This window comes from Electrophorus electricus, chromosome 1 (genome assembly GCF_013358815.1).
Source record: "Electrophorus electricus isolate fEleEle1 chromosome 1, fEleEle1.pri, whole genome shotgun sequence".
Lineage (NCBI taxonomy): Eukaryota > Metazoa > Chordata > Actinopteri > Gymnotiformes > Gymnotidae > Electrophorus > Electrophorus electricus.
In genome coordinates this window covers 2,160,001-2,187,500 of record NC_049535.1, presented here as the reverse complement: position 1 = coordinate 2,187,500, position 27,500 = coordinate 2,160,001, and the positions used below count along the sequence as shown (strand labels likewise).

The 27,500-nt window shown below is 50.3% G+C and overlaps 1 protein-coding gene across 1 annotated transcript in view; it reads right to left on the bottom strand.

Moving 5' to 3' along the window:
• LOC113577892 (early endosome antigen 1-like) overlaps positions 1 to 27,500 on the bottom strand; it is an 85,485-nt gene that overhangs the window by 15,276 nt on the left and 42,709 nt on the right. The window contains exons 6-9 of the mRNA XM_035532762.1: positions 6,683 to 6,733; positions 5,965 to 6,048; positions 3,961 to 4,107; positions 1,769 to 1,852 (exon numbers count right to left, since the gene is read on the bottom strand). Coding sequence (XP_035388655.1) covers positions 1,769 to 1,852; positions 3,961 to 4,107; positions 5,965 to 6,048; positions 6,683 to 6,733 — 366 coding nt within the window. The remainder of the gene's footprint in view (positions 1 to 1,768; positions 1,853 to 3,960; positions 4,108 to 5,964; positions 6,049 to 6,682; positions 6,734 to 27,500) is intronic.

Genomic DNA, 27,500 nt, shown 5'->3' with positions numbered 1-27,500 from the left:
ACAGACATCGGTAAGCACTGGGTATGCCGTCCGTAGCGTTACTCTGCCTGGTGGTAACAGACAGCGTGTCTTCTGCATGGGAACGCCGTGCTCCGTGAGACACTGTCCTGGTGGAAAGAGGAAGACTGTCCACTGAGGTGACGTCTTTGGTTTAGTGTTTAAGACATTTCTAGAAACTTCGCACACAGTTAGGACGTTTCTAGAAACTTCACACAGTTGAGACGTTTCTAGAAACTTCACACACAGTTAAGACGTTTCTAGAACTTCACGCACCTGCTGCTGGTACCTGCTCTACCAAGGTCTCAGTCTTCTAGAGGCTCACCGGCCAAACCCTTTGAAGTTACATACAATCAACTCGAGACCTCTCCGGTGTGTGAACTAACGATGGAACAACACACACCGCAGAGCAGTCAGGTGTCCAATTACTTTTGGTCTCCTGAAATGGGAGAACTGTGTAATTCCGGCATGGTTCATGAGAATACCTTTGAAATAAAGTCAACAGTCTGCACCTTAACTCAGCGGTCTTTCGAATCCATTATGCCAAAACAGAAACCCAAAACTACAAAAACCACGTCACTGTCTGCATGCTTACGGGCAGCACCTCGAGTCAGCATAAATTTTACTGGGAAATATGTCCACAAAAACCCAAAACCTCATTCAAGGGTTACAAACTGTGTGCAAGCACTGAAAATCTCATTGGTTGGAATCTCATACATCAGCTGATGTGTCAGGCATTCCCTACCCTCTTGTGGGCATCGTGTGCCCCGTCCCGCTGCCCGCTAGGCTGGCCCTGGGTGACTGACACACCTGACACACCTTCCTGCACCTCCTCCTCACTGCCTCGCAAACAGCACAACTCCGCACTGAGCCGCTCCACCTGCAGGGCGGCGACACACATGAACCCGCTAAGGAGACGGAATTATCCAGGGATACACACACACACACACACACACACAGTGTTACCGTTAGTGGAGGTGACCTCTTGGCAATGAGCCTAGTGCAGTACACATTTCCCAGCTATAATAAGAGCTCGTTCAAAGAGGCCCTGGTCTGTAACCAACACTCAGCTGCTACTATGTAGAATCCACCATATCACCGGATCCCATGAGAGCCACTGGTTAATGTGAGAGAAGAACAGAGCTCAACACACATACACACACACAAACACACGCTCACACACGCACACGTGCACGCACACACACACACATACATGCACACACAAACACACACACACACACGCACGCACGCACGCACACACATGCAAACATGCACACACACACATGCAAACACACACACACACACACACACACACAGGCACACACACACACATACACATGCATGCACACACACACGCAAGCACGCACAGGTGTACAAAACCACAAAACATGCATTAACCTTGTGAGGTCCCTGTTTATATTAAATCAGGCTGACACAAATGGATCTTCCTGAAACCACTAACCTTATGTTCTTCCATAACAATTCTTCTGTAATAACTGAGGATTACTGGCTTCCAGCAATGGAAACATTTGAACAAGTGTAAAATTGTCTGTGTTTGAGTCTACGCAGATATATACAAACATGCATAAATACAAGTCCTAAATGTAAGATAGGACTCATGACATCCTACTATGGTGTAGGATTCATGTCAGAGACTCACACAGGTCACAGGTGAAAAAAACCCAAGATCACAGCACAGGGTTATTTGTGATTTTTGTAAACACTGTTTAGCAGTGATAAGATTAGTAGTGGAGAATGGTGGGGGGGGCACCTCGGCTGTCTTCAGGTGTTTGAATCCCAACAGCGCTTCAGTGTTCCCCTGCACATGGACCAGACGTCCCCTCGCCTCGCACAGCTACGAGACAGAGCAGAGAAGACGTGAAGAGACAGATCAGAGACGACATAGAGCGGAGGCGAGACAGAACGGAGACGAGACAGAGCAAAGACGAGACAGAGCAAAGACGAGACGTCACATTGAGTACACTTGGAGCCATTGAGTACACTTTACAGTCCAATGTCTCCAAATATGTTTTCTGGGAAAACACTCGGCTTTATGCTTCCAGTAACAGTTCAGTCGAACATGCTAATGTTTCCTAATGGTGAACAGGAAATCAGAGTCCACCAATTAGCATGATGTAATTTGCATACAAGAACTCGTTAGCCCTTATTATTCCATTTTCCTGAACATTTACATTTACATTTACAGCATTTAGTGGAACATTTCTGGGTATGAAAGCATTTTCCTGCAGCTACAGACTTGGAATAATTTGCGTTTGTTTAAAATTCTGACTTTATTTTGATTTGTTTTAACATCAGACTTCATGTCTGCTTCCCACAGGGTCCAGCTAACAATGATATCTCGTTTTTAGTGGATATATTTCATGGGCTATAAATAAATAAATACATTTATTATAAATTACTATTATTTTTATTATTAAAAAATGTTAAAAAGGCAGCCTTCATTCACCTACTGTCCTTGATTTATTCATATTTTGGACAGTGTATTTGGATATTATATTTGCATTTTGGATTAAATATTTGGCTATTTTATTTTCAGTTTTCAGAATTCAACAGAATATGCCATTCTGGTTCTGAGTAATTCACATGAATACACAAGAAGGAAATAAAGGAATATTTTATAATCCCAGTAATCCTGGCGGGGGGGCCTTCCACTCTCCGCGTTAACGAGAGCTGGACAGGCCGTGCCTCATCTCCGCCACCTTTCTGCCTGCTGCTTCACGGAGCGGCACTCAGTCTCAATCTCTCTTCCTCCTTGCACTAGTCTGCCATGATGCCTAGCGACAGGTGACACAGCCACTGCTGATGGACAGCCGTGGCCCAGCCTCTGATTGGTCAGCCGCCTTCCTCAGGAAGGGAGGGTTCTACTCCTCACAGTCGGTGGCAGCAAGCCTCCTCGTCTGCCTCAGGCGGGGGACATCGCCACGTTTGTTTACGTATTCCGACCAGTATTGCTTGTTTTTGTACATGGTGTTAGTTTTTATACCTGTCAAATAGCTGCCTGTGTCTGTGTCTCCAACGTGTTTTGTCTGCCACCGAGCGGTCCCATAATAATCTGACGGACTTGCCAACTGTATGTTAGCCTGCCTGTCTGCCATTGTAACTGGCTGGGAGATTTGTTTTTATTTTATTTTTTTTTGTTGTGCCAGTATAACCCAGTAAACACAGACACGCTGGCCCATACCTCCACAGGTGTGCTTGTGTGTTGAGTGAGTGCACGGGAAGACAAACCTGTCTCACAGTCAGCTCTCACCCAGTAGAGAGCCGTGGGGAAGCACGCAGGCCAGACGGCTCACCACGGGGCCCCAACGAGCCACTGACCCATGTGGAATAAGAGTTTACGTTTCAGCGTAATATTAACGTTCATGGCCTGAACAGATGTCACTTTGTCTCTGAGTTAAAAAGAGCAGTGCATCTCCCAGTGCCTATTAGCTGTCTTTGCCCAGAGTTACATGGATATTCAATACCTGCTAACAGGCTCTGGAAAGTAGTATGGCCTTAGTTACGCTCTGTCCTGATGTTCAAAGAGACTAATATTAGATTTTTCCCATGAAAAAACCCACAATACATTACTTTCTGCTTCACTGTGGGCACTCACGGGCCCACACGGACATCTGCACTGTTTTCATGAGACTTAGATGCAGTTCGGCACATCGTACTGAAACCTGAAGGGTTTTCAGCATTTCATGCAATTCCAGACACAATCCATACGCTGTAAGACATTAAAAACAAATGGGGCACTCGCAGCTCAAATGTGACCCATATGATGGCACATCGGACCGCCTTACAAAGACGGGAGTAAAAGAGTGTATACATGAGAAAGAAAGAGAGAGAGAGAGAGAGAGAGAGAGAGAGAGAGAGAGAGAGAGAGAGAGAGAGAGAGAGAGAGAGAGAGAGAGAGAATAACAGGCCCGAGAAGCCTGAGTCCGCTGGTTAGCGTCCTACCTGTGCCTGCAGGTCCTGAGCCTGCCGCGTCGTATCCTGGAGCTCCCTCCTTAGCTGCTGGAGTCGGACGTGTCCCTGCTGGAGCTCCTGCCTGCTCTCCTGGAGCTCCCTGCGCAGATCCCACAGCTTCTGCTCCTGGAGGTCCAGCTACCGAACCGCACGAGGAGGCAGTGCGCACGCGGAGGAAGAGGAGAAAAAAAATCAATCCACACAGAGCCCGGCTGTGCTCGCTCGCCGCGGACACCTCGCCCTCCCCGGCTCCGGCCGTCTTCCTCCGCTGTCCGACCCTGAGAGCGCGGCTCCGTCGCGGAGCCCCCGGCCAGCGCCACCTCCGCCCACACACGCCCCCCGCGCCCCGGCCAGCCGGGGCAGCTCCGCGCTGAATAAATAAGCAAAAATCAATCCTCAATCAATCCTTAACCAAATGCGAAATCGAGCTGTTCTCACAGAGATGCAAAACCTCGCAAAAACGGAAGGAAAGACTCGCGCTTTTGGACGAAACGCAGAAGTATGGCATCTCAAAGTCGACAATAACGACAATATCACGAAGCTTAACGGGGAAAACAAACTACTGAACGACATTCAGCCCAGACAATCAGCCTACAGCGAAAGTGTTCATTCACGAAAGCAAACTTTATACAGTAAACATCACAGAAGGGCCCAACAGATCACACCACTAAATAAATAATGAATATCCTAATTAAAACGCATTGTCACCCGCTTAAGAAAGAGAGAGGGAGGGAGAGGGAGGGAGAGAGAGAGGGAGAGGGAGGAGAAGAGAGGAGGGGAATGGCCAGGAAGTAAGAGAGAGGAGTAGTGCCAGACCCCTGGTCCCGGTTGAGTCCAGTCCGCCGGTGCCGCGGTGTCCTGCGTCTGCCCCGCTGAGCCGCTGCTGCACGGGACTCCCACCCGTCCAAAACAACCTGCAGGCCCCCGCACGGCCATCACCTCCTCACCGGCGTCATCAGAGGCCTGTGGGTCTAATCCTCACACCGACACGAAGAACCCGCACTCCTACTCCACCAGCGACGGCACTCTGTGGAACATCTCCTCCAGGCTCTTTCTCATTCCCAGCCCTCCTCTTGGCTATCCTGCTCTGATTCCTGCAGGATTCGGGACTTCAGAAAAATTAGATGGGGAAGAGCAATCGTTTTTTTCCGTGGTTAATCCTAAAAACGGGAAAAAAAACCCCCAACAAGCCGCAGCTCGTCCGGTGTGTCCTGCGTTGCGATGCGAGACGATAACCCAGCTCTGTCTTTCTTTCCTTACAATCGCTCGCGCTCTCTCCCCTCCTAAACTGATCAATACTTCATTTAAATCATGACATTAGCACACTACAACTGGAAAAAAGCACAGAGAAAGAAAACCCAAACGCTCCTTCTTAGGGCGGACGGGACAGACGCGGAAGGAATTCTCTGGGATTAGTGGGAACGTTTTTTTTTTCAGTCGTATTTTGGTTATCGTTTTATTTTTTAATCAGACTTGAAAGCGAGCGTAGGCGTTGCTTGGAAGTGTCACCGCTGGTCGGATTTGAACTCCCCAGCCGGACGTCGATCAATAGCACATTTGAATCCTGACGGAGAAACACCACCCTAGTTATCTCCTCACGTGAAATTAAATGCAAACGCCGGCGGAGCCGACGTGACTTTCGGATGTTTTAGGGACGTGGCGCCGAGCGTGAGCGAGGGGCTCGGCACTCCCGCCCCCCCGCCCCGCCTGCCTCTGGACTTCAGTGCATAATTGCGCAATATAAATGCCCCCTCATGCAATCATTTATTCATGCAATTTACAGCAGGTGCAATCAATATGTTACTACGCAAAACAGTGCAGCGCCCACGCCGAGAGGAAGGTAATCACAGAGGTGGGGCGGGGGAAGGAAATCTTGGTTCATTTTCTGTGGCTCATTGGCATAAGAGAGAGATGATGATGAGCGAGTCAGAGATAGAGAGAGAGAAAGAGGAGAGGAGAGCGAAGGAGAGCCAGAAGAGGAGTGAGTAGAGTTACCTGGGCACTCTGGGTGTCGCGGGCCCGGTAGGAGAGGAGCAGGTCTTGCTGGAGCTTCCTGACGCTTGCGTCTCGACGCGACAGCTTCCGTCCGAGCGAGTGTGGTCAGCCCCCCCAAAAACCACGGACATGTGGCGCAGAGGAAGGCAGAGAGGCAAGCGGCCCAAGGGGGCGGGAGGTGGTTTTGTAAGAAAAGAGAGCGAGAGTCGATCAGTCCAGTTCATGGCTACCATATTGCAGAGAGCCAGTGTCAACCAATGAGCAATTAGGCAGACAAAAGTAAAGTTATTGATCGGGGTTTGGGGCTCTCTCTTCCAAGGCTAACTAGCTTAGCTGTGTGTGTGTGTGTGTGTGTGTGTGTGTGTGTGATGGCTGCTGGCAGGAGAGAGAGGGGACCAGAAAGGCAGACCCGCCCTCTCTGGGCCTGGAGTACTGTGGAGGGGACTGGTCATTAACATTGGGTATGCTATTGATCTGACTATTAAATAACACTCCATGCCTCATTCGTGCGCTCTGTCATACACAAACACACACACACACACACACGCACACACACAAATGGCCCACAAGATTGTGAGGTACGTTTTTTATACTGACCATTCATAATAGAAACACATGACATTTTATTGCATTTATTGCAAGGATACAATGCGTAAGACAGGGTTTTTGTGTCTTTCTACTTCGTGTGTGTGTGTGTGTGTGTGCACTGTGCTAGTACCTCACTCTTCAAGAGCTCTAGTCCTCTTGCTGCTGTAAGATCACTCGACACCTACAGAAGACGAAGCGCACGCAGTGTTAGTTAGAACAGCCAGGCGTGGTGACCTCACGGTTCAGTGCGGTAGAACCACACCCACAGCAGTCACCACTACACTGTCCACGGATCACGCAAGCGCAGAGCCTGGCAGGAGCCAGCAAAACCAACGGGCGCCCAGAGGAGGAAGATGAGAGCATCTCCTCCTCAGACTGGTGCGGGAGGAAGAGTGACGCGTGCCGTTCACTAGAGCTCCTCCACTGGCGCAGGGTGACGTTAAGGCCACCTAGTCTCTACGTCACGCTCGCTGGCCAGAACAAAACGTGGTGGGAGAACAGTTCACTAATACAGCTCACTTTTAACAAAAAAAACCCAAACTCTCGGGCCAGAACTAATGTGGTTAGACAATAGTTCGCTAATACAGTTCACCTTTAACCCAAAGTCACACTCTGGAGCCAGAATTAACGTGATGGGAGAACAGTTCGCCAACCTAGCTCGCCTTTAACCCAAACTCATCACGGGCGCCCACGGCCTCAACCACAGACCTCTCCCACATGCTCCCACGGCCAAGGACGTTCAAGCGCGCAATCGGGACGAAAAGCCACACAAGAGCTCTCCATTAAAAAAGGTGAGGAAGGTACATTAGAAACACAGGCTGGTCTTACAGCCAATGGGAGGCAAGAGAGTGGGGGTCCTTACACCCCCCCATTAAGCGTTTCTTCATCAAATCATCACGCCTGTAATGGCTGCTACCAACGCACAGGCTAACAGTAAATACGCGACTTACTCTAAATAAAAGCGGACTGAGTGCTGGATTTGAGTGGCTTTTTGGGGGTGGGCAGCGGGGGGGGTCTCAGTTCTCAGGCTGCATGCTTTGGCGTGGTTTTGAAAATCAATGGTGATATTTCCAGACAGGCAGAGGCAGTAATGAAAAGTAGGAGGGGATCTAAACCTGGAGAGGGGCTTGCTCATTCCACACAGCTTCAAACAGACCAGCTTCAGAAGGACACCTTTAATATTCGGACTTTTCACGTCACCCCCGACTAAATCCCTAGCAACCACCATAGCAACACACTCCGACTCCGACGTGAAATGCATAGCAAGTTCTGCTCGCCACCAGGGTGGGGGGGAGAGCTTGTGGGGGGATAGAGAAGGCGCAGCTACATCTAAAAGAGAGCGCCAGGGAGAGTGCAGCGCACGCTCATAACACCATCGCAAGCAAAACGCAGCCCGACTCGTCCGTGTGACCTCGACAATGAGGCGTGAAATACAGGGGACTGCGCCGTCTTCAAAACAATACACCACCCGTGTTAGCCATGTGAGCTACGCCTATATCTTCAGGAAGGAAAGGTTTTTGGTTGGGCGTGTGCCTCACGGAAAACACGAAGCTTGTCAACCGAGTGCAATAAACAAACAAACAAACAAATAAATAAATAAATAGCGAGCATCATTAGACGTGAGGCTCCTCTAAGCCACGCCCCACCGCCCCTAGACCACCCCCCCTCCCAAAGCCCCCCGCCCCTGCAGGGAGCCGTAATGGACCCTAAGTGAGCCTCTACCCCAGGAACGTTCAGCTTTTTCCCTGCACATCTGTTTTTCCAGCGCAGGGGACTCAGGCTCTCAGAAGCTGATGAGTTCAGTCAAACTTCATTAAGTTTATAGCCACAGCCCAGTGCTCCCCAGTGGTAGGGTCTGGAGAAAGACCCGCTCTCCCACTAGACGGTGCTTTACTGCTCCATCTCACAGGTGGAGGGGGGACGACGTTCTATCCCTGTCTCTCTGCCCCCCCCCCCCCCCGCGCTTCCCGCTACCTCCATCCCTTTCTCTCTCGCTCCCCATCTTTCTCCCTCTGGGGTCAGTGGGGCGAGGGGTCTCGCTGTTCTGTTCATCATTCTCCGATTGGTCTGCAATAAATCCGGGGAAAATGCATTTATGAACGCATCCATGAGGCTGGGAAATCCATCCTGGGCCGCTGTCACGTAGAGGAGAAGGAGCCGAGAGGGGGAGGCTCCGTGCGTCCACGCCCCGCTGCCTGGCCCCCCAGCTACCCCCACCCCGACCGGCGGGTAAGCTCACCATCGCAGCACTCCGCCATTTTCTGCGTCCGTGGCCATTTTGGCTGCTCCAGCGCTGTAATCGGAAGGTTGCTGGTTCGGTTCCACCACTGCCAAGTTGCCATTGTTGACCCTCAACCCTCAATTGCTCAAGTTGTACTCAGTCATAATTGTAAGTGGCTTTGGATAAAAGCGTCCGCTAAATGCCGTAAATGTAAATGTAGCTGCCTCAGTCCTGACCCCCCCCGCGCCGTGGCGCCTTCCTGAGGTCACTTTCCGAAGCGCAGGGAAGGAGATCTACGGGCCATCCGCTGAGTATTTCCTGTGGGTCGGGGCAGGACCCTGCGGGCAGAGGTGCTGAAGGGGGCTGTTAAAGTCCAGCAGGCTCACCCGTTTTAAAGCGGCCCACAGATCTGACAGGCATGGCCGAACAGCGCACCATAAAAGGACTCCTTTAAAACAAACAAATGCCAGCGTGGGACTAACGTAGGGAGAAGGGTCGAGTAAGAACAGCTGCCGCCCACGCGGTCTCAGGCAGGACCACGACACACACACCTGGACAGGACCAAGTGTATGCGTTAGAATTCAGAGTGAACTGTGAAATCCATCTGCCGAGATTAACCAGAGTTAAACATCGTTACTAAAGGGTGGAGTAGCAGTAGCCATCAGTCAGGACGGAACCACATCACCTCATCAGATGCTGCCGAGATTATTCTACAGCCCAGACCACCAATTACACATCATCAGAAGCTTCGCACTGGGGTTAGACTGGCTACAGACACATATAATGCACACACGTACACCCACCCACACACACACGTTCATACACACACACAAACATTCTCTCGCTTACATAAAGTACACACACACACACACACACATACATGCACGCACTCACACACTCACATATATATTACATATATTGGATACTAAGCCCTTGGTATAAGAGTTATAGCTAAAAGAATATCCCTGTGTCTCGTCATCCTCCTTCACTGCTGTAAGCCAATTAGCCCAGGTACAGCACGGTTGCCTCAACGTCAGTTCAACGCCCTGACAAGGATCTGGAACCTTCTGCAGGACAATCAGGCTCGTCTGGCATGTCTTGAGGCAGCGCAAAATCAACTTTGCGCAAGCGACGTTAATACTGAGCAGCGTTTCATTAAAAGGAGACGAAGATCATCGGCGCCGAAGCCCGCGTGTCCTTCAGCGTAATCTAATAAGGCCACGTTTTGTTTGTTTTAATCAAGTTTAAAGCACCAGGAAGGAGGAGACAGGGCTCAGGCACCTGGCCAATCAGATCTCTTCCTGCCCCGACGACAGGGCAGAGATCTCCACCCTCACTAGTAGTCCACATAAAACTCTACAGCCGGGAGTAACGGAAAAGTGTCCGAGAGGACCGCAGCAGAACTCCAGATACGGGCCCGTCGAGTTCTTAGGCTAAAGTTAACTCTGCAGCCAGTGGTGACGACAACAATGAATGTGTTACCGCAAAGATGCTTTTGCTTTGAGGAGCATTTTTGAATGCAATTTTGCCTCTGTGTAATTTATGATGCGCACTTATATATTATATGCACATTTATGATGTGTATTCACATATTACACATTTATGATGTGTATATTATTTTTACTGTGCTGTAAAACATATATATATATATAGGTATCTGATTCAGGGAAAACCTGACATGAAAAAATCTTATTTCTTAAAGTCACTGCATTAAATTTGTAGAAACTCATCAGATTTTCCAAAGGGGGACCGGGTGGTCCTAAAACAAACTAAGTCTCTGTTCATCAGCAGAACGGCGTCTGTGACCGCGCGGGTGGAACTGCATGGCCCGAGGTCTTCATTCTGGGAGTCCAATCTGTGGCGTGTCACCTCCACCACATTTATAAAAGGCCGCACTCGATTATCTCGCTGCCTTTCTAGCGCTTTCCGCCACCAAACGTTTCGATGTATTAGCTAAAATGAGGTGGCTGTCCAGGTCGCACGCCGCCCCTCTCCTGGTAATCAGTGTCCGACACCTCCATTCATTCTGCCCCAAACAACCCCGTCCGCAACCAGCCGCATAAATTAGCATTCATCACGCTCCACGCCCTCTGCCAGCTCCCCCGCCACTGACAAACAAAAGGTTACACCTCTCCTTTGGCCTTTCTTCTTCCTCCATCTCTCTCTCTCTCTCTCTCTCTCTCTCTCTCTCTCTCTCTCTCTCTCTCTCTCTCTCTCTCTCTCTCTCTCTCTCTCTCTCTCTCTCTCTACCTTTTCTCCTTGTCACGCATCTCGACTTTGACAATTTCCGCCATTTTATCTGGCGCGGACAGACGAGAGCAGGGAGGGGCGGGGTGGTGGGCGCGTACCCGTGCGGCAGTAGCGCGGCGGCGGGATAAATGGCGGATGATCCCCGCATGAACGACGTTCGCTAATCCGTCAGCGCGCGCTCCCCGCCAAACGCCAGGAGCGGGAGACCTTCACCGCGCCGTTTCCGCGAAAACGCCGCCGCGTACACGATTACACCAAGACGAGCGTGTGCAAACGCCGTCTGTGAGCCGCGCGAGACGCAGAATGGCTTTTACGTAGCGACTCTTTTAAAGGGTGCAGTGTGATGTGATGGAAAGAGAGGAGGTCTGTGTGTGTGTGTGAGCAACAAAAGGAGAGCGAGGGTAAAGGCCCATAGCGTGCGCGCATGTGTATTAAGGGCTGTGAGGAGAAAGTGCTGATGTACAGCACAATGCTTCCACTTCCCCTGCACAGGCCTCCCTTGTGGGCGCGAGGCAATTACTAAAAAGAAAAAAAAAATCATAGCATTACTTCATTCATGTGCTCCCTAACTTTAATTGCTTAATGCATCCTTTGCTGGTGCATTGCTTTCTCTCTCTCTCTCTCTCTCTCTCTCTCTCTCTCTCTCTCTCTCTCTCTCTCTCTCTCTCTCTCTCTCTCTCTCTCTCTCTCTCTCTCTCTCTCTAAGCTCTCTGGTTTACAGCGGCTGCCTGCAGGTAATTAAACCTGAACCTGCATGCGAGAAGAGAAATGGCACATCCCAGTCCACCCAGTCCATGGACAGATGAAGGCACGCCCCAGCCATAATTATGGCCTTCTGATATCACTATGATAATATGTGTGTGTGTGTGTGTGTGTGTGTGTGTGTGTGTGTAAGAGAGCAGGCTCACTCACTCCATCTCTGCCTCTGCCAAAAAAGAGCACTATGGCCTAAGAAAAATGAAGTGTGTGTGGAGACACAGCCTCCCCCCCTGCAGCCTGGCAAAAACAAACAACCAAAAATAAGTGCAGTAATAACAAGATGGAGTCAGGAATGACTGGCAACCTGCAGCTGAGAGAAGCAGAAACACACGAGTTAAACAGCTCAGCTCGAAGACTTGAGGTGAGGATGTTTGGATTAATCACACGTGGCTCACACGCTGGAGGATGTTGGGGATGCTCATGCGCTAAGAACCATGTCAGCTTGTGTCTAAAACACGGACCAGACGCATAAAAGAGCAGGAGAAGAAACACACACACACACACACACACAGCTTTTATGGGTAGCGAGGCTGTTCCTGACAGCAGCTCCAGGAGAGGCCATTTTGAGGCAAGAGCACCTGCATCTGTCCAGGAGCGTCTGAGTGCAATAAAAATTCCTCTTCTTTAATTAACTTTTATGGCGGCCAAGAGGACACGATGACACCTGTCTTACGCCGGGCTGCTTCCACCCGCCGCCCCCTCGCCATCTCGCCGTGGGCGTACCCGCGCAGAGCACGTGTGAGGCTGCCGACGGAAGAGTGAAGGACGTGGGAGAGCGAGCGAGCGAGCGAGCGAGAGAGACAGACGCAGACATGAACAACAGCTGCAATAGCCACAACCACCTCAGTGCACGACTTCCGTTCCTCCCGCGAGCCGCCGGCGCTGACAGATGCTGAGAGGAAGGCGCATCTGTACCCAAACTCATCTCCCCTCCCCTCGCTTTTCTCGCCCACTGCTAAGTGCGCTTGCCCAGTATCACGCCGCAGTGCCGCTCTGCCTCACCACGCCGGGCCAAACTTTCATTACGGCACCACCACCCACCACCCACACGCGCCTCCGAAGACGACAGCTTGCACTGCCGATGAGCGGTCTCCGCTTGGCTAAAAATACTTCCACAGGAAGCCCGGGGTCATTTCCAGCCCGGGGATTTGCGGTACCCTCTGCAGGTTGTAATTAGCGCTGCTTGGTTAGTCCTAGCGCCCTGCTATCTCCCGGCTAGCCGACGGAAAGTGGCTTGACTCCATCAGAACGCTAAGCGCAGACCCACCGGCTGTTCCAGATATTAGTCCGAGGAAGCTATCGCTCTGGTGGGCTTTTATTTTATTTTTTTTATTTCATTTACTTATTTATTTATTTTGGCTGCAGGGAAACATGGACCAGGACCACTTTTTCATCTAGTTTTCCCAACAACTCAGAGTCTGAGGGCAAAAAAAAAGAGGAAATAAAAACTGTGACCTCATTACTAGACCTGAAGGAAAGCCATTTCTGGTCTCACGACACCTGGACGATGGATTAGCAGTCAGTGCAGTGACTAACGGCTTTACCTTTAGCCTGCTAGCTACATTTCTTTTCTGATTTTGTTCTGAGATCAGGGTTTCTCTGACCACCCAGTGCCGTGGGGACCCATGGTCATTTTACCTTTACCCAGCACGGCAAGGTAAACAAACAAACATCTGAGTGATGCACTGATATCTTAAGTCTATCACTCATACACCTTCTAATGTCAGTAAGTAAGTTTGCACTGTGTTGTAAGTTAAGCGCTAACTTACAATACGGGCAGAAATTTGTTATGAGCCTGATTTCCTGTCATTTGTGGTTGAAGAAGTGCCTCACCTACCTAATTTCTCCTCCACCTGAACCTTCAGAGTCCTGTCTGAGAGTCCTGTCTGAGGGTCCTGTCTGAGGGTCTTGTCTGAGAGTGCTGTCTGAAAACATCACTGTGGGGAGCGTTTTGGGGTGTTTCCTAATCCCACGCTCATTTTGTAGCAGGAATACTGGGAGATGTATTTATTTCCTCTGGAAACTCACATGCAGTTAGTTAACAGTGTTTTCCCCAGGTCTTTTAGACGTGAGATGCTCTTCAGAATTCAAACTGCTGCTTAGTTACAGTCAGTCCCGGTGAGACCCATACACAACCCAATGCTATTTCACACATTCAGAACGAGATGTGTTGGGGGTTTTTTTGGTGTGTGTGTGTGTGTGTGTGTTTAAAACTGATCATAATACAGTTTGCATTCACCAAATGCTGTAGGCACAGCCCTCCTCTAATGCACCGTGTGTTGACTACTGATAAACCCGTCTTAATCCATCAGAGTCAGAAAGGTCTGAGCCTCTTGCACTTTTACTGAAGTCGCCGTGTAAAGTTCTATCCAGTCTGTTTTGGCACTTCCAGAACCAGACGCGGAAGACAGGAGAACAAAGGGAACGTTGGAAATTCTGAACTCACACACTGACAGGAGAGTTTGATTGACTCTTCAAGCCTCGGGGTGCCACAGCGTTGGGTACTCTGGTTTCCGTGTCTAGGAATCACTGCTCTAAGTCAGACCGGGCAGGGGTGGACAAGAATACCACATTCCCTGCCTGGCCTTTTCACATCCATACATGCAGGACAGTGGCCGGATTAGCCAAATAAGGCCTGCGTATCCACAGCGACGTGGTCAGGCTGAGTGGGCTTTCACGGTAGAAGGAGCGGCCTGTGCAGACATCCTAGCCTTGGTGTAGCCACACCAACGTGCCACTGACTTCCTTTGCTGTTTCTGGCAAAGGAGTCAGGTGCTTAAAAAAAAAATCACACCAACATTTAATCCCACATGATGATCGCGTGAGCTCCACCTCTCCCCTATAGCCCCTCCCCCTAGCCCCTCCCCCTGGCTCCCTGCTCATCACGGCCGTACAGGGCTCAAATCAGTGCGGAGCAGCTGTGGAGGCTTAGGATAAAGTGGAACCCACCAGCTCCCTGTAATAACATCCAGAGAGTTCACTACAAGAATCGTCCTCATATAGATTACCTCACAGGGGAGAGGGGGAGGGAGAGAGAGAGCGAGAGAGAGAGAAACTTCCCAAAAACTCCACACGCTGCCGCTGAAAACTTCCGTCCATTCCCAAAAGTGGATCTTCTGTGGGAGAGATTATCTGCTCCCTTCAATGGCAAACAAATCCAATTTAGCCTGCAGGTGATTTACACCGGGCCAAGACCCTCCGGTAGGTTCCGCACTGGGCAGCCTCGTTTTTACGCTTCCATACCCCACCCCCTGCCTCGCACGCGCTGACCTCCCCTGTCCCTCCGACGCCCTCCCTGGAACCTTCCGGCAGGCAGCGAGAGACGGTTCACTCTCTCTTTGTCATGGCTCCCATACTCTCTGGGCTAAGATGCGACGGGACCTCTGCCCGCACGCCGCTCCGATAAATAACGCAGAAGGTGTCTAACTACTTCTGATGAATATTAGTGAGCGAGGGCGTGAGTTAAAAGTGTCCTGGGTGATGAGGGTCTCAGGCAGGAAGGCTCTTGACCTGGCCAGATAAATGATCAGAGATGAGTGACTGGGGGAAGTGTGTGTGTGTGTGTGTGTGTGTGTGTGTGTGTGTGGGGGGGGGTTCCCAGAACAGCTCCCGCCTCTACTCTCCTCTCCCATCGTCTCCTCCGACTGTTGTAAACACTTCACCACAGCACAGCGTGCTTTATTGCCACAGTAGCCCAGGGAGAGAAAAACTGTGTGTGTGTGTGTGTGTGTCTAATGCTAAAGGGAGGAGGCTGATGCCGAGGCTCATTACCACAGTCTGTCTCTCTCTCTCTCTCTCTCTCACACACACACACACACACACACACACACACACACACACACACACAAATCTAGTGGCCCTTTGGAAATGAATTCCATTGTCACCCAGCGTCAACTCGCAGGAGAATTGGAGGAGCGGTCGTGTCCATGTGACTATCTGTCTCATGCTTTCCTCTTCCTCCTCCTCCTCCTCATCCTCCCCCTCCATTTTGCTGCAGGGACGTTTGCTACAGTGTCTGGATGATGAATAATAAAACAGGAACTGGTTTGCTTGGGAGGAGTGGAAGGGAAAAAAAAGCAAAAAAAAAAAAAAAACCTCAGCTAATCCAAGCACGCTAGCCTACACTACACACACACACACACACACACACACATACACACACACACACACACACACAGGCAGGAGCGCTCTGAGCACATTTGCATTAGGGAGACAACAGACTGCAGCATGGCCATAAATAGCACGTGTCTGTGGACAAATCTCCCACAGCAGGAGTGGGGTAAGGGTACGTGTGAGGAGGGGTGCGGAGGATGACGTACAGACGTGGATGTGTTGCGAGTTAACTCCGCCACCGTGGCAGCCGGCCCCGTCCGACAGCCGTGGGGTGGGGCGAAGGGATCTGGGGAAGGCACCAGGACTCACACTGCAGAGAGAACTGCCCTGTGAGTCGCGGAGGTGCGGACGACAGAGCGGCGCGCCCCACAACGCGTCGCTAAGGGCGGGACGAGCTCTCGGTTCTTCAGATGGCAAGCAGAGACAGAGATGCAGGACTCTGAAAGCACAGTCAGATACATCTACCACCTCCTCGCTGCAGCGTGAGCTAGCGTGCCACAAATCAAACACACTGAAACTTAAGCGCAGGGGGAGAGAGAGAGCGCTTAGATTAGAGCACTAGCTCTGCTCTGGGTCAAACCTGCAGTACAGGAGAAGTGCCAGAATATTGACTGACTGCGTCTCCACACACACTTACACAGAAAATATGGACGCACCTCAACACACACACACACAAAAAAAGTCTCCATCAATCCTGAACATTGGGAATCAGGGCAGGGAACGGAGCCAGCACGGAAGCTGCTGGAGACACGCGGCGGCGCGCGGGACGAGGCTGACCGGGGGGAGGAGGCAGGGAGGGCATGAGGAGATGAGAAGGAGAAATGGGATCATTATGTATATCGCCGGCAATTCCAACTCTCGCACATTCCATATAAGACCCCATCAGCTGTCAAATTGGGGTAGCGGTGGGTGTGAGGCGGCAGGCGTCTCCGGGGGGAGTGCGGGATGGGCGGGACGTGGGGTTGGACGTGACGAAGAGCTCTTTGAAACACAGTCACGTCCACAGTCGGACCAGACGTGCACACGTACGCGCAGACGCGCGCACACACACACACACACACACACACACACCTTGCCATCCCTTCCTGCCTTATAAGAACATGCTGGTATGATCTCATGCTCCAGCACACCCCGGTATCCCAGCGTGGAGCTTCACGCTGCTCGTTTTCCACTGACAATAAAATGAACGCGGTGTCAGGCACCATCGAGTTGCCCGCTCCACGTTCCCACACCTTCCGGACGCTGCCGAAGGGACACACGCAGCAACCGCGGGGCCTCACGTGAACACGCGGTGCCCACACACTGTGGTCAGCACGTCCACGTTCCTAATCCCAGCTCATTTCTACCCAGCTTCCTACCCGGCTCTGGGGCAGGTGTCCTGGTTGGTTCTGCTTTAGTAAGAGATGGCACGATGAGAGACATCCTCCTCGTGCTTGCCTGGCTGTAGGTCACATCTTAGCCAGGCCTCACAGCGACTGGAGAAGAAAGGGACCGTCTGCCAAGAGCGAGAGAGAGAGAAGAAAGGGAGCGTCTGCCAAAAGCAAGAGGCATCGGCGACACAGTCGCACGCTCTGACATCACAAGGAGGGGAACGTGCCCCCATATCAGAGCAAAACCGCCGGCCTGACTCCCACACCCGCCTCTCAATCAGATGCGTGCATGCCACAGCACGTGAGAACACGTTGGGACGTGAGAAGGCGTCTGCACGTGAGAAGGCATCTGCCTTGCTAGGCTGGTGCTGCTATAGGGGGACAAAGATGAAGGCCAAGAAATCAAGGTGAAGATGTGTGACGAGTGCAACACCTAAAACACTTCACTACCCAACAAACCAAGTGCATGTAACCCCCCCGTACACCGCAGAAGGGGACCTCGTGGGGGCAGAGTGACATCATCAGTGGACCCGGGTTAATCAAAACTGAGAAAGAGGAAGCTCTCAGGAAAACAGTTACATATAAAACCAAACAGACGAACGGACAACGGCTCACAGAAGAAGCTTAAAGAAGCGAACACAGCAGGACTAAGCTACTGTCTGGGACTGGGCGCACTGGGACTAGGCAGGCCCAGGACGGCAGCATGTGCACAGCTCAGAGCTCCCTGTCACTGGGCCTAAGGCAGTGAAACAGGACAAGACGGAACATGCTGGTTTAGCCATGTAAGGGCGGACTCCCACACACACATGCATTCACATGCACACGTGATCACACGCACACACGCACACACACACACACACGCACACACACGCACACACACACACGCTCATCTTGGTCTGATTCCAGCCACATGAATATGTTACACTGGCCCGAGGTGAGAGTTGGGCCGCGTTCACCTTCAGCCCGCAGGAGACCGTCGCACAGCTGTCAGACTCAGAAAGGTGCCTTCAGATTGTCATCTGAGTCCCTTTAACAGCCGTTTAACTGCAGGCACGGTCCAGTGGCCACAAATCACCGGACAGAAGCAAGTGTGCACAGAGCCACTCACAGTTTTACACACGCCTGTACTCACAGGCCATATTTACCTAAACCGCTTCCACGCTTTATGAGCTGTAGTGAACCTCCTCGTGCCTGGCGTAAGTTCACTACTTTCCTCTTCACGCAAACAGGGATGGAGGTGTCGTGAGGAGGAGCTCAGGTAGGGAGGATGCGGGGATCTCACGGCGGGAAAATGAACCACGGCACAGAGAAGACGGGGCACGGAGCCGGGCCAGACCGCCCGGCGTACAAGACACGCCCGCCGCACGCGGTTACACGCGGATGAGGGAGAGGCATCAGTCCCCCGTTCGAACGCAGGGGGACGATGGGGCCTGAGATAACCATGGCACGCATGGATGCACGTGTGTGTACACGTCTAGAAAGGGGTTGCTAGATTTTCAAAGCATGTGAAACATCACGGTGGGTTTTCACCTACAGCACTAACCTTGGAGTTCATGTTAGCTTGTTAGTCAGGCCAGCGCAAGAATAACGCAGCCAGTGAACAGCCTCTGTTGGTCCAGCCGTCTCAGCGGGGCTTACACACACACACATCTTGGACTGCTCTTTTTTCTTTATCCTTACTGACAATGTTTGCAGATGAAATTGCTTTAATAATTTACAGAGTTAATTTCCTGGTCAGTGGCAGAACAGTGCAGTTCAAACATGGATAAGTTTGTGTGTGTGTATGTGGGTGTGGGGGTGTGTGTGTGTGTGTGTGTGTATGGTCCCTGGTGTACAGAACTGAGTGAGCTACATGAATAAAAACACGATTATGTGTGTATGTGATTTTAGCTTAAGTTCACACTGACTCACTATCGACTCCCCATGAAAGCACCAAGTACACCGAGTCAGTGTGAGCTCTAGCTAAAATCTCTGGTGTAAACTTTTCCAAATGCTTCAAGTAAGCTAAAACAGAACCATCTTGGTCTTTCTGTTATTATAGGTAAGGATCAGAAAACAGGTGTGGATAACACACACTTAAAGGTTTCAGAATATGATCCGCGTCAGGAATTCAGAGCCGTGCTTCCCTGCACACATGCTCACATTTCACCAACCCTGAGCATCTCGGCAGACAGACGCAGGAGTTGGATGAACCCAAACAGACAACCATCAGGCTCACTTACGCACCTGTGCCTCATCAGCGTGGGTTCAAGGTCTTGTTACCTGTTAACACACCAGTGGAAACCTCTCTAAGCAAAGCCATAGACAATTACATCTAAATGGAGGCTTATATGCATGTCATGAATATATGAATATATAATTATCAGAAATTTAAATGTATCATCTTTTGTTACCATGGATTTGCGCGCAGGCACAATGATTTCAAGCTCCTGGTTTAACTGGGTGACACTAGAAAGGTCTGATTTACACTGAGCTACAAAGATCAAACAGGAAGCCAAAACCACCACAATAAGGCCGTCTCACAGCACACGTTCTACCTTCACCTGAACATCACTGTGCTTAATGCACATCTGTACGAATGTCGCTAAAACATTTAAAATCATGCAGTGTTTGCTATCAAGCAAACAGTGAAGATCAAAGAACACAAGGGCCAGATAATCATTTCAAGGAGGGGTGTGTGTGTGTGGGGGGGTGGGGTTCAGCTTGGAAAAGCGTACAGACTGACCTTGGAAGAAAGTCTGTCTATTTGGAGAGGAAGAATGATATTAATAATAATAGAGAAATTAATCAGACAGCGACCTGAGGGGGGTTATGGGTGGGGAGTGTTGGGGGGGGGGCGGAGGGACACTGGGAGAAGAATCGTGAGGAAGGGAGGCAAAAACGAGGCAGCGGGAGGCGGACGAGGGTGTAAGTGCACGATTTCCTCGGTGGCAGTGCAGCGGCGGGTGCAGTCACACGTCAAAGCGAGAGCTTCTGATGAATATAGATCAGAGCGAGCCCTGCTGAGAAGTACTCTCTCCCTAATCACACAGGCACTGCAGAGGCAGCTGTGCTGCAGAGCCCTCCCCTCCAACATCCCCGCGCCGATGAAAGCTGGGGGGGGCAGAGGGCAGACAATCACAACAAAGGCTTTAGAACAGCAATAAACATCCACCTCCTCCAGAGGGTTCGGGGTGGGGGGGGCAAAGCTAAATGTACCACGAACAGATTTTTAGCCCAAAACAGACAACACGCAGATTGTAGTCCATTCACTTGACAACAAAACACAGACAGGCTTTCTTTAAATAATGGCCACTGCATACACACACACACACACACACACACACACGCACACGTACACGCACAGACGCCCGCGTGCACACACAAACACGCACACACATATACACCCACACACACACACACACACACACACACGTACACACACACGTACACACACACACGCACAGACGCCCGCGTGCACACACAAACACGCACACACATATACACACACACACACACACACACACACACACACACACACACAATCGTGTGCACAGGCAGTGAAACAAAGAAGGGTTTAAGCAGTGTGCAAAATTGGATGGCAGAGCTGAAACCGATGAAGAATCATCTGACAAACAAATATTACCACTGTGGTATTACAGACATAAAATATTCCAGTTCTCCATGAGCTTCTGACACTTTACATGTTGTGCCTGCTGGTTTTAGAATTCATTTCATGGTGTATTTTTAATTAATCAGGATTTCCAACTTTTCCCCCAATAAAAAAAACCCCCCAAACAAACAGATTTATCATATTTACACTCACACAACATCATATTTAATTCAGATTTACTGTATTAATACTAAACGGCTAATAATTATTAAGCCCTTGATAGCACAGCACATTTTATCCACTCCAATTCAGTCCTGTTACTCTGAAGCAGACGGGGACATTTTGCACAATTTCACCATTTCCTCGTTAATCTGAAGACTGCGCTCCCTTCCTCTCCACTTTACGCCGGGATCGGTTAATTCTCTCCTGCTCTTTAACAGAGCGCGTCAAAGACACCACAGCCCTTCACTGTGGGTGGAGGGACGTAGAGGAGGTGGAGTGTAAGGTGCACGCACGCGCGAGCGTGTGTGTGTGTGTGTGTGTGCGCCCAGCTTCCTTGAGCACGTCCAGGTGCTTTGGCAGCCCTCATCAGTGTTTAGAGAGTAATCTGAGTTTGTGGACTGCTGTACTCCGGTGCAGACCCAACACTTCACTACAATCTTACAGGCACAAGTGCAACACATATGACACTGTGTGTGTGTGTATCTGTGCGTGTGTGTGTGTGTGTGTGTGCGTGTTTGTGTGCGTGTGTGTGTGTGCGCGTGCGTGTGTGTGTGCACGTGCGTGTGTGTGTGTGTGCGTGTGTGCGCGTGTGTGAGTGTGTGCGTGTGAGTGTGTGTGTGTGTGTGTGTGCACGTGTGTGTGCGCGTGCGTGTGTGCGCGTGCGTGTGTGTGTGTGTGTGTGAGTGTGTGTGTGTGTGTGTGTGTGTGTGTGTGTGTGTGATGAAGGGGTCTGTCCATATCCTTGCTCCTGTGCTCTCTCTGATACTGTCATGGAGGAGTGATGGTGTTCTGCAGACAGCACCACTACCAAACTAATGTGTGACTCTGGCTTTCCTTCCAAATGCGAGACCCTGCGCAATACAGGCTGAGCTGGGACGCTGGACAGCTGAGACTTACCCAGGGAGAGGACAGCGAGACCTAGCTGTCTTATACAGCTAACATTAACCACCAAGCCCAGACCACTGTGGAGAAAAAACAATGGCCACTTTGCACCGCAGGGTACCTAGGCACCTCCTGGTGTGTCGTTGCCTACAGATGGCCAAAGCTGACAAAGACCGCGCAGGCCACCTAAACAGACAATGTGCAGAGAAGCTAAGAACGTTTACGATACACAGTGTTTGGACGCCATAATCTCAGAAACTTTACGGACGACTGGTCTCTGACTCGCCATGTCTGGCCACCCAAAGTCCAACACACCATGGAGGAGAGCTGCCTCATTATCTCAGAGCAGTCTCCATATTAAAGACAAACAAAGACGGAACCCTGCTCTGCTACTCCGCCGCAATCCAGAGCATGCCTGACGCCATTACACGATATGAGAGCTTGTTGAAAAAATTGTACGATATGACAATTCAACAGCAGCAGCTGGCAGGGCAGCCTGTCAGATGTGTCGTGATGGAGAAGTGAAGGAGAAGATGGGGTCACGGGTTGAGCCTTCTCCCAGACACCTGGGAAGGGCATGAAGCGCTGGGAAAGTGGAAGCCTCACACCCCCTGAGGAACAGGGTGGAGAGGGTGGAGATGAGCTCCTCTTTCCCACCTCAGCCAGCAGGTTCATTCCTCTAAACCATTTTTCCAGGTTCTGCAAGTTCTAGTGAGGTTTCATTACTGTATTCAATGTTGACAAAAGGGTGGCAACCTAAATCTTTCATCTTATGCTAAATTGGTAGTATAATCATCTTACTGAAAATTATGAGTAACAATAACAAAAAATATTTTATCACTTGATAACAATAAAGTCTGAAAATAGTAGGACCACAATAGTGTTGCTCTTTCGATGGGCTCATGTCTAAGATGTGCTGTGGTCTCTGCAGAGTCCTGTAACCGCACACAGTCATCTCATTCAGAAGACCATGCAGTGGGGAAAAACACTTGGAAAATACCGACTGGTTTCATAAACATGTCAAAATCACAAAGAAACGTTAATCTCAGTACCAAACAGTGTCTGAAATTCATCAACGTCAAGTGGTCGGTCAAGCGCTTTCAACATTATTATCTGTTTCTGAAGTGCGTGGGAACCATGAGCTATCGGCCCTGCGGTGCCACTCCAACGACATCGATTCCCATGAATGACCATTTAAGACCCGCCCTGCCGGCCCGCCTCCACAGCGCCCCCACCCCGAGATGACGAGAGTGCGATAGGAAAGAGAGAGTGAAAGAGTTTTGCAGCAGTGTCAAAACTCAGAAACATCAAGATGGTCAACAGACTGAATAAGTCACTAAGTTATACCCATCTCCAGATGACGCAGTGAGGATGAAGACAGTAGAGGGCTACACTCAAGACGTGACACGCTGCTCAGGCAGGGGAGGGTGTGAGCTCAGATCACCAGTCTGCAGATGTCACTAGTCCTGCACCAAAGGCTGTTTGTTTAGGGGTGTGTGTGTGTGTGTGTGTGTGTGTGTGTGTGTGTGTGTGTGTGTGTGTGTGTGTGTGTGTGTGTGTGTGTGTGTGTGTGTGTGTGTGTGTTAGCTCTCCCAAACTTGTCACCTGCTCTCTGAGTTCCTTCACCCTGACCTCGAACTGGTGCACCTGCTGACCCAGACTGTCCTGGTCCTTCCTGGACATCTCTTGGTGGAGTTCTGTGTTCATGACCTGCAGCTCCTGGATGTGGGCATCGTGCTCCTCCCCCTGCCAGAGACTCATCAACACCAGTGTGCCAGGACTCATCAACGCCAGTGTGCCAGGACTCATCAACACTAATGTGCCAGTGTGCCAGGACTCATCAACACCAGTGTGCCAGACTCATCAACACTAATGTGCCAGTGTGCCAGGACTCATCAACACCAGTGTGCCAGGACTCATCAACACTAATGTGCCAGTGTGCCAGGACTCATTAACACCAGTGTGCCAGGACTCATCAACACTAATGTGCCAGTGTGCCAGGACTCATCAACACCAGTGTGCCAGAGACTCATCAACACTAATGTGCCAGGACTCATCAACACTAATGTACCAGTGTGCCAGGACTCATCAACACTAATGTGCCAGGACTCATCAACACTAATGTACCAGTGTGCCAGGACTCATTAACACCAGCGTGCCAGGACTCATCAACACTAATGTGCCAGGACTCATTAACACCAGTGTGCCAGGACTCATCAACACCAGTGTGCCAGGACTCATCAACACTAATGTGCCAGGACTCATCAACACTAATGTGCCAGTGTGCCAGGACTCATCAACACTAATGTGCCAGGACTCATCAACACTAATGTACCAGTGTGCCAGGACTCATCAACACCAGACCCAGATGAAACTACCCTAAAGGTCAGAGGGCGCGTACTACCCGCATGCACACCCGTGACACTGGCTGTATCGCACTATATCGACAATTAGAAATGTCACTTCAAAATCTGGGCCCGTCAGTCATCTACAGACCCTCCCCTCCTGTAACACCTCCACCCCCCCACAGGAGATGTAGAGTAGAAAAGTGCTCACCCTGTGACTGTGTGTGTGCAAGTGTGTGTGTGTGTGTGTGTGTGTGTGTGTGTGTGTGCACTGCAGTGGAACATAAAGAATGCTGGAGCGCAAATCAGCCACAAAATGTCCAAACAAAATACACGCACACGCACGCACACGCACGCACACGCACACGCACGCACGCACACGTACACACACTCATGTACGCACACGCACTCCCTGTTAGGGACTACAGCACGTCATATGCTCAGTGTGGAACTGTACAAGACATCCCAACTGTGGTGCACGTCACACGGCTGGAGACGGCAATCTTACGTCTACGGAAGTAAAAACACAAAAGATACTGTTCCTACATAAGTCTAGTGAACAATGAAATTTATCATTTAGAAAATGTCTTCCAGTAACATTTTGACAGCTGATATTTTTAAGTTTGTGTTCTGTTTTTTCCAGGTGTTGGGTTTGTGGGTTTATTTTGGCAGGAGGAGGAGAACTGTTGTTATATTTCTGAACTGCGCACTGTAATATACTCTTACATAACACCGACAGCAGTAAAGCCCACATGACAGGGCACATACAGAACCTCCGAGCACTGCATTGGTTCCAGAGCACACAGGGCGCATATTCGGCAGGCAATATGAAATGGCAATACATCCGTGAGAGATATCACACAGTCCACTACGGACCAAAGTCACTTATCAGTTGGGTGGACATGCTTGTCAGGGAGAGTCTTTCGCAGCCGTGCAAGTGTGTGGGCCGCTGGGATTGTCGGAATCCATTTTCTGTAGCTAAATTGGCCTCCGCGATTGCAGGTCACGGTCTAAGAGAGAGGGAGGTCAATGACACACAGGCAGCTGTGACACAAGCCAGGCTTGGGCTCAGGCGTGGGCCAATCGCATGGCTGGCTACTCAGAGCCACCTGTTAGGGGCCCAATCTGCAGACCTGCCCCGAAAAGAACCAGCGCCACTAAAGTGCAGGGTAAAGTGAGGTCACTCATTAAGCCTTGCGGATTGTCCAAAGGGCAAACACACTCACTGTTCCTGCTGTTTATGGACCACGCAGGGACTTGCATGAGGGCAATTGTGGTGGTTGCACATGACACGCTTTTTAATTAAGATGCATTATCTGCCCTGCTAGAAAAGGATGTGATACAGTAGGCTTATAAAATCCATTTTCCCCCCTAAAAGCTGAATTGAACCATTTTAATTAAAATTCTGCCACTGATAAGAGACCATGTACAGTGCAACGTAATGGACCAGTGATCTCCTGAGCCAAATGTCAGACATTTTAATCAAGATCTGATTGTTTTTGGATCATATCTTCCACATGATAGCAAGCAATTTGACTAAAATACCAGCCCTCAGAAAACGTCATATACAATTATACATTATACATACATCCCACACAACAAACACATTAAAAGAAACCGCCACAGGTTAACCCCGTATGGCTATTCAGTGATCATTCTGTTAACTGGCCGTTAATGATAACCTGCTATCACACTAGAGGCTACAGGAATAAACGTCCCCTTCTCACTTCTCCACCAGTCTGTCCGCTCCTATTTTCACCTGTTCCTCTCAAAGACATCTGGTGGACTGGGCAAGTCCAGTTGTGGAGCTGTTCTGGCCAGTTTCGCTGTTTGAAGCCCTGGTTCTGCCTGTGCCGCACGTGCAGATGTGCTGAGCTATAGAATGATCTCAGTGAAAGGCACGAGGCTCAGCAGATAAGAACAGGAGGAACAGATGATTGGTTGGCTGGTGGACAGAAAGATAAACAGACAGGCAGAAGAACAGACTGACACAAACCTAGAGACGGACAGACTTTATTGACCTCTGAGGGGACATTCAGTAGCTACAGCAGAAAACGCTGAACACAGAGTGCGCCCATAACAGACAGGCCAAAAGTCACAGACACTCAAAGTGCGAAGACAGGACCAAAATGAGTGCCAAGGACAGCTGGCGTGGAAAAAGACCAAGCACAATGCAGCCAGGATTAGACGGTGTATAAATAACAGCCAGGGAATCACATGATGTGTGCTAGGACACACCAGTGCAGACATCCCAGCAGGCTCCAGTGCCCCACCCGTGAACAAGCTCATATTAGTTCCAAGGTTGTTTATAAATAATATGCCTTAATAATAACAACAACTAAATAATAAGTTACTAGCTCAGTTTAAAATGTAACAGTAGAACAATGAACAGTGAATGAACAGTAGATTTTTGTATTGTCACTAACATATAGTTTTAGCACTGGTCTAAAGAGCAGTGTTAAAATGAGAGACGGAGAGAGAGAAGGATGAGAGAAGGATGAGAGAAGGATGAGAGAAGGATGAGAGAAGGATGGCTTCATGTACTGTTGGAGGAAAGCTGCACCTCACAGTCAGCGTGGCCGGAAGATCTCAAATCAAAGCAGACCAGTCCCACGAGAGAGAGAGAGAGAGAGAGAGAGAGAGAGAGAGAGAGAGAGAGAGAGAGAGAGAGAGAGAGAAAAAAAAGCGCTTCAGGAATGGTTTTGGTGTGAACTGGCAGTAGGGTGGTGTGGCTGGTGCAGCACCTCAGAAGCCTGCCGCGCTGGTGGAGGACAGGTTACTGCCCCAGGTGCAACAGAGTGTGTTCCCAAAAGATCTCTGCTTAGCCCTGCAGAGAGAACAAAGGAGAAGGGGCAGAAAAGACCAGCATCGCCTCTCGGCTCGTGCACACACACACACACACACACACACACACACACACACTCACAGACCCCCCACCCCCCAGCTATGGGCAGCTTTCAACCTTCTATTTATTCACTTTGACTACAAGATGAAGGCCTACCCCACCCCCTCTCCCTGCTGCAAACAGTCCCTTTGTGCCAACCGCGGCCGCATGGGCCAGCCCACTCCTCTGCTCTCGTGCACGTGCGCCCGGGCTCATGGCCTCCGATAAAAGGTCGGTTAGCCGCCGCTCAGAGGTCAGCCCTCCCGTTAAAGTCACACCCTCCGAGCCGGCGTCTAGGCTGTGACGGGAA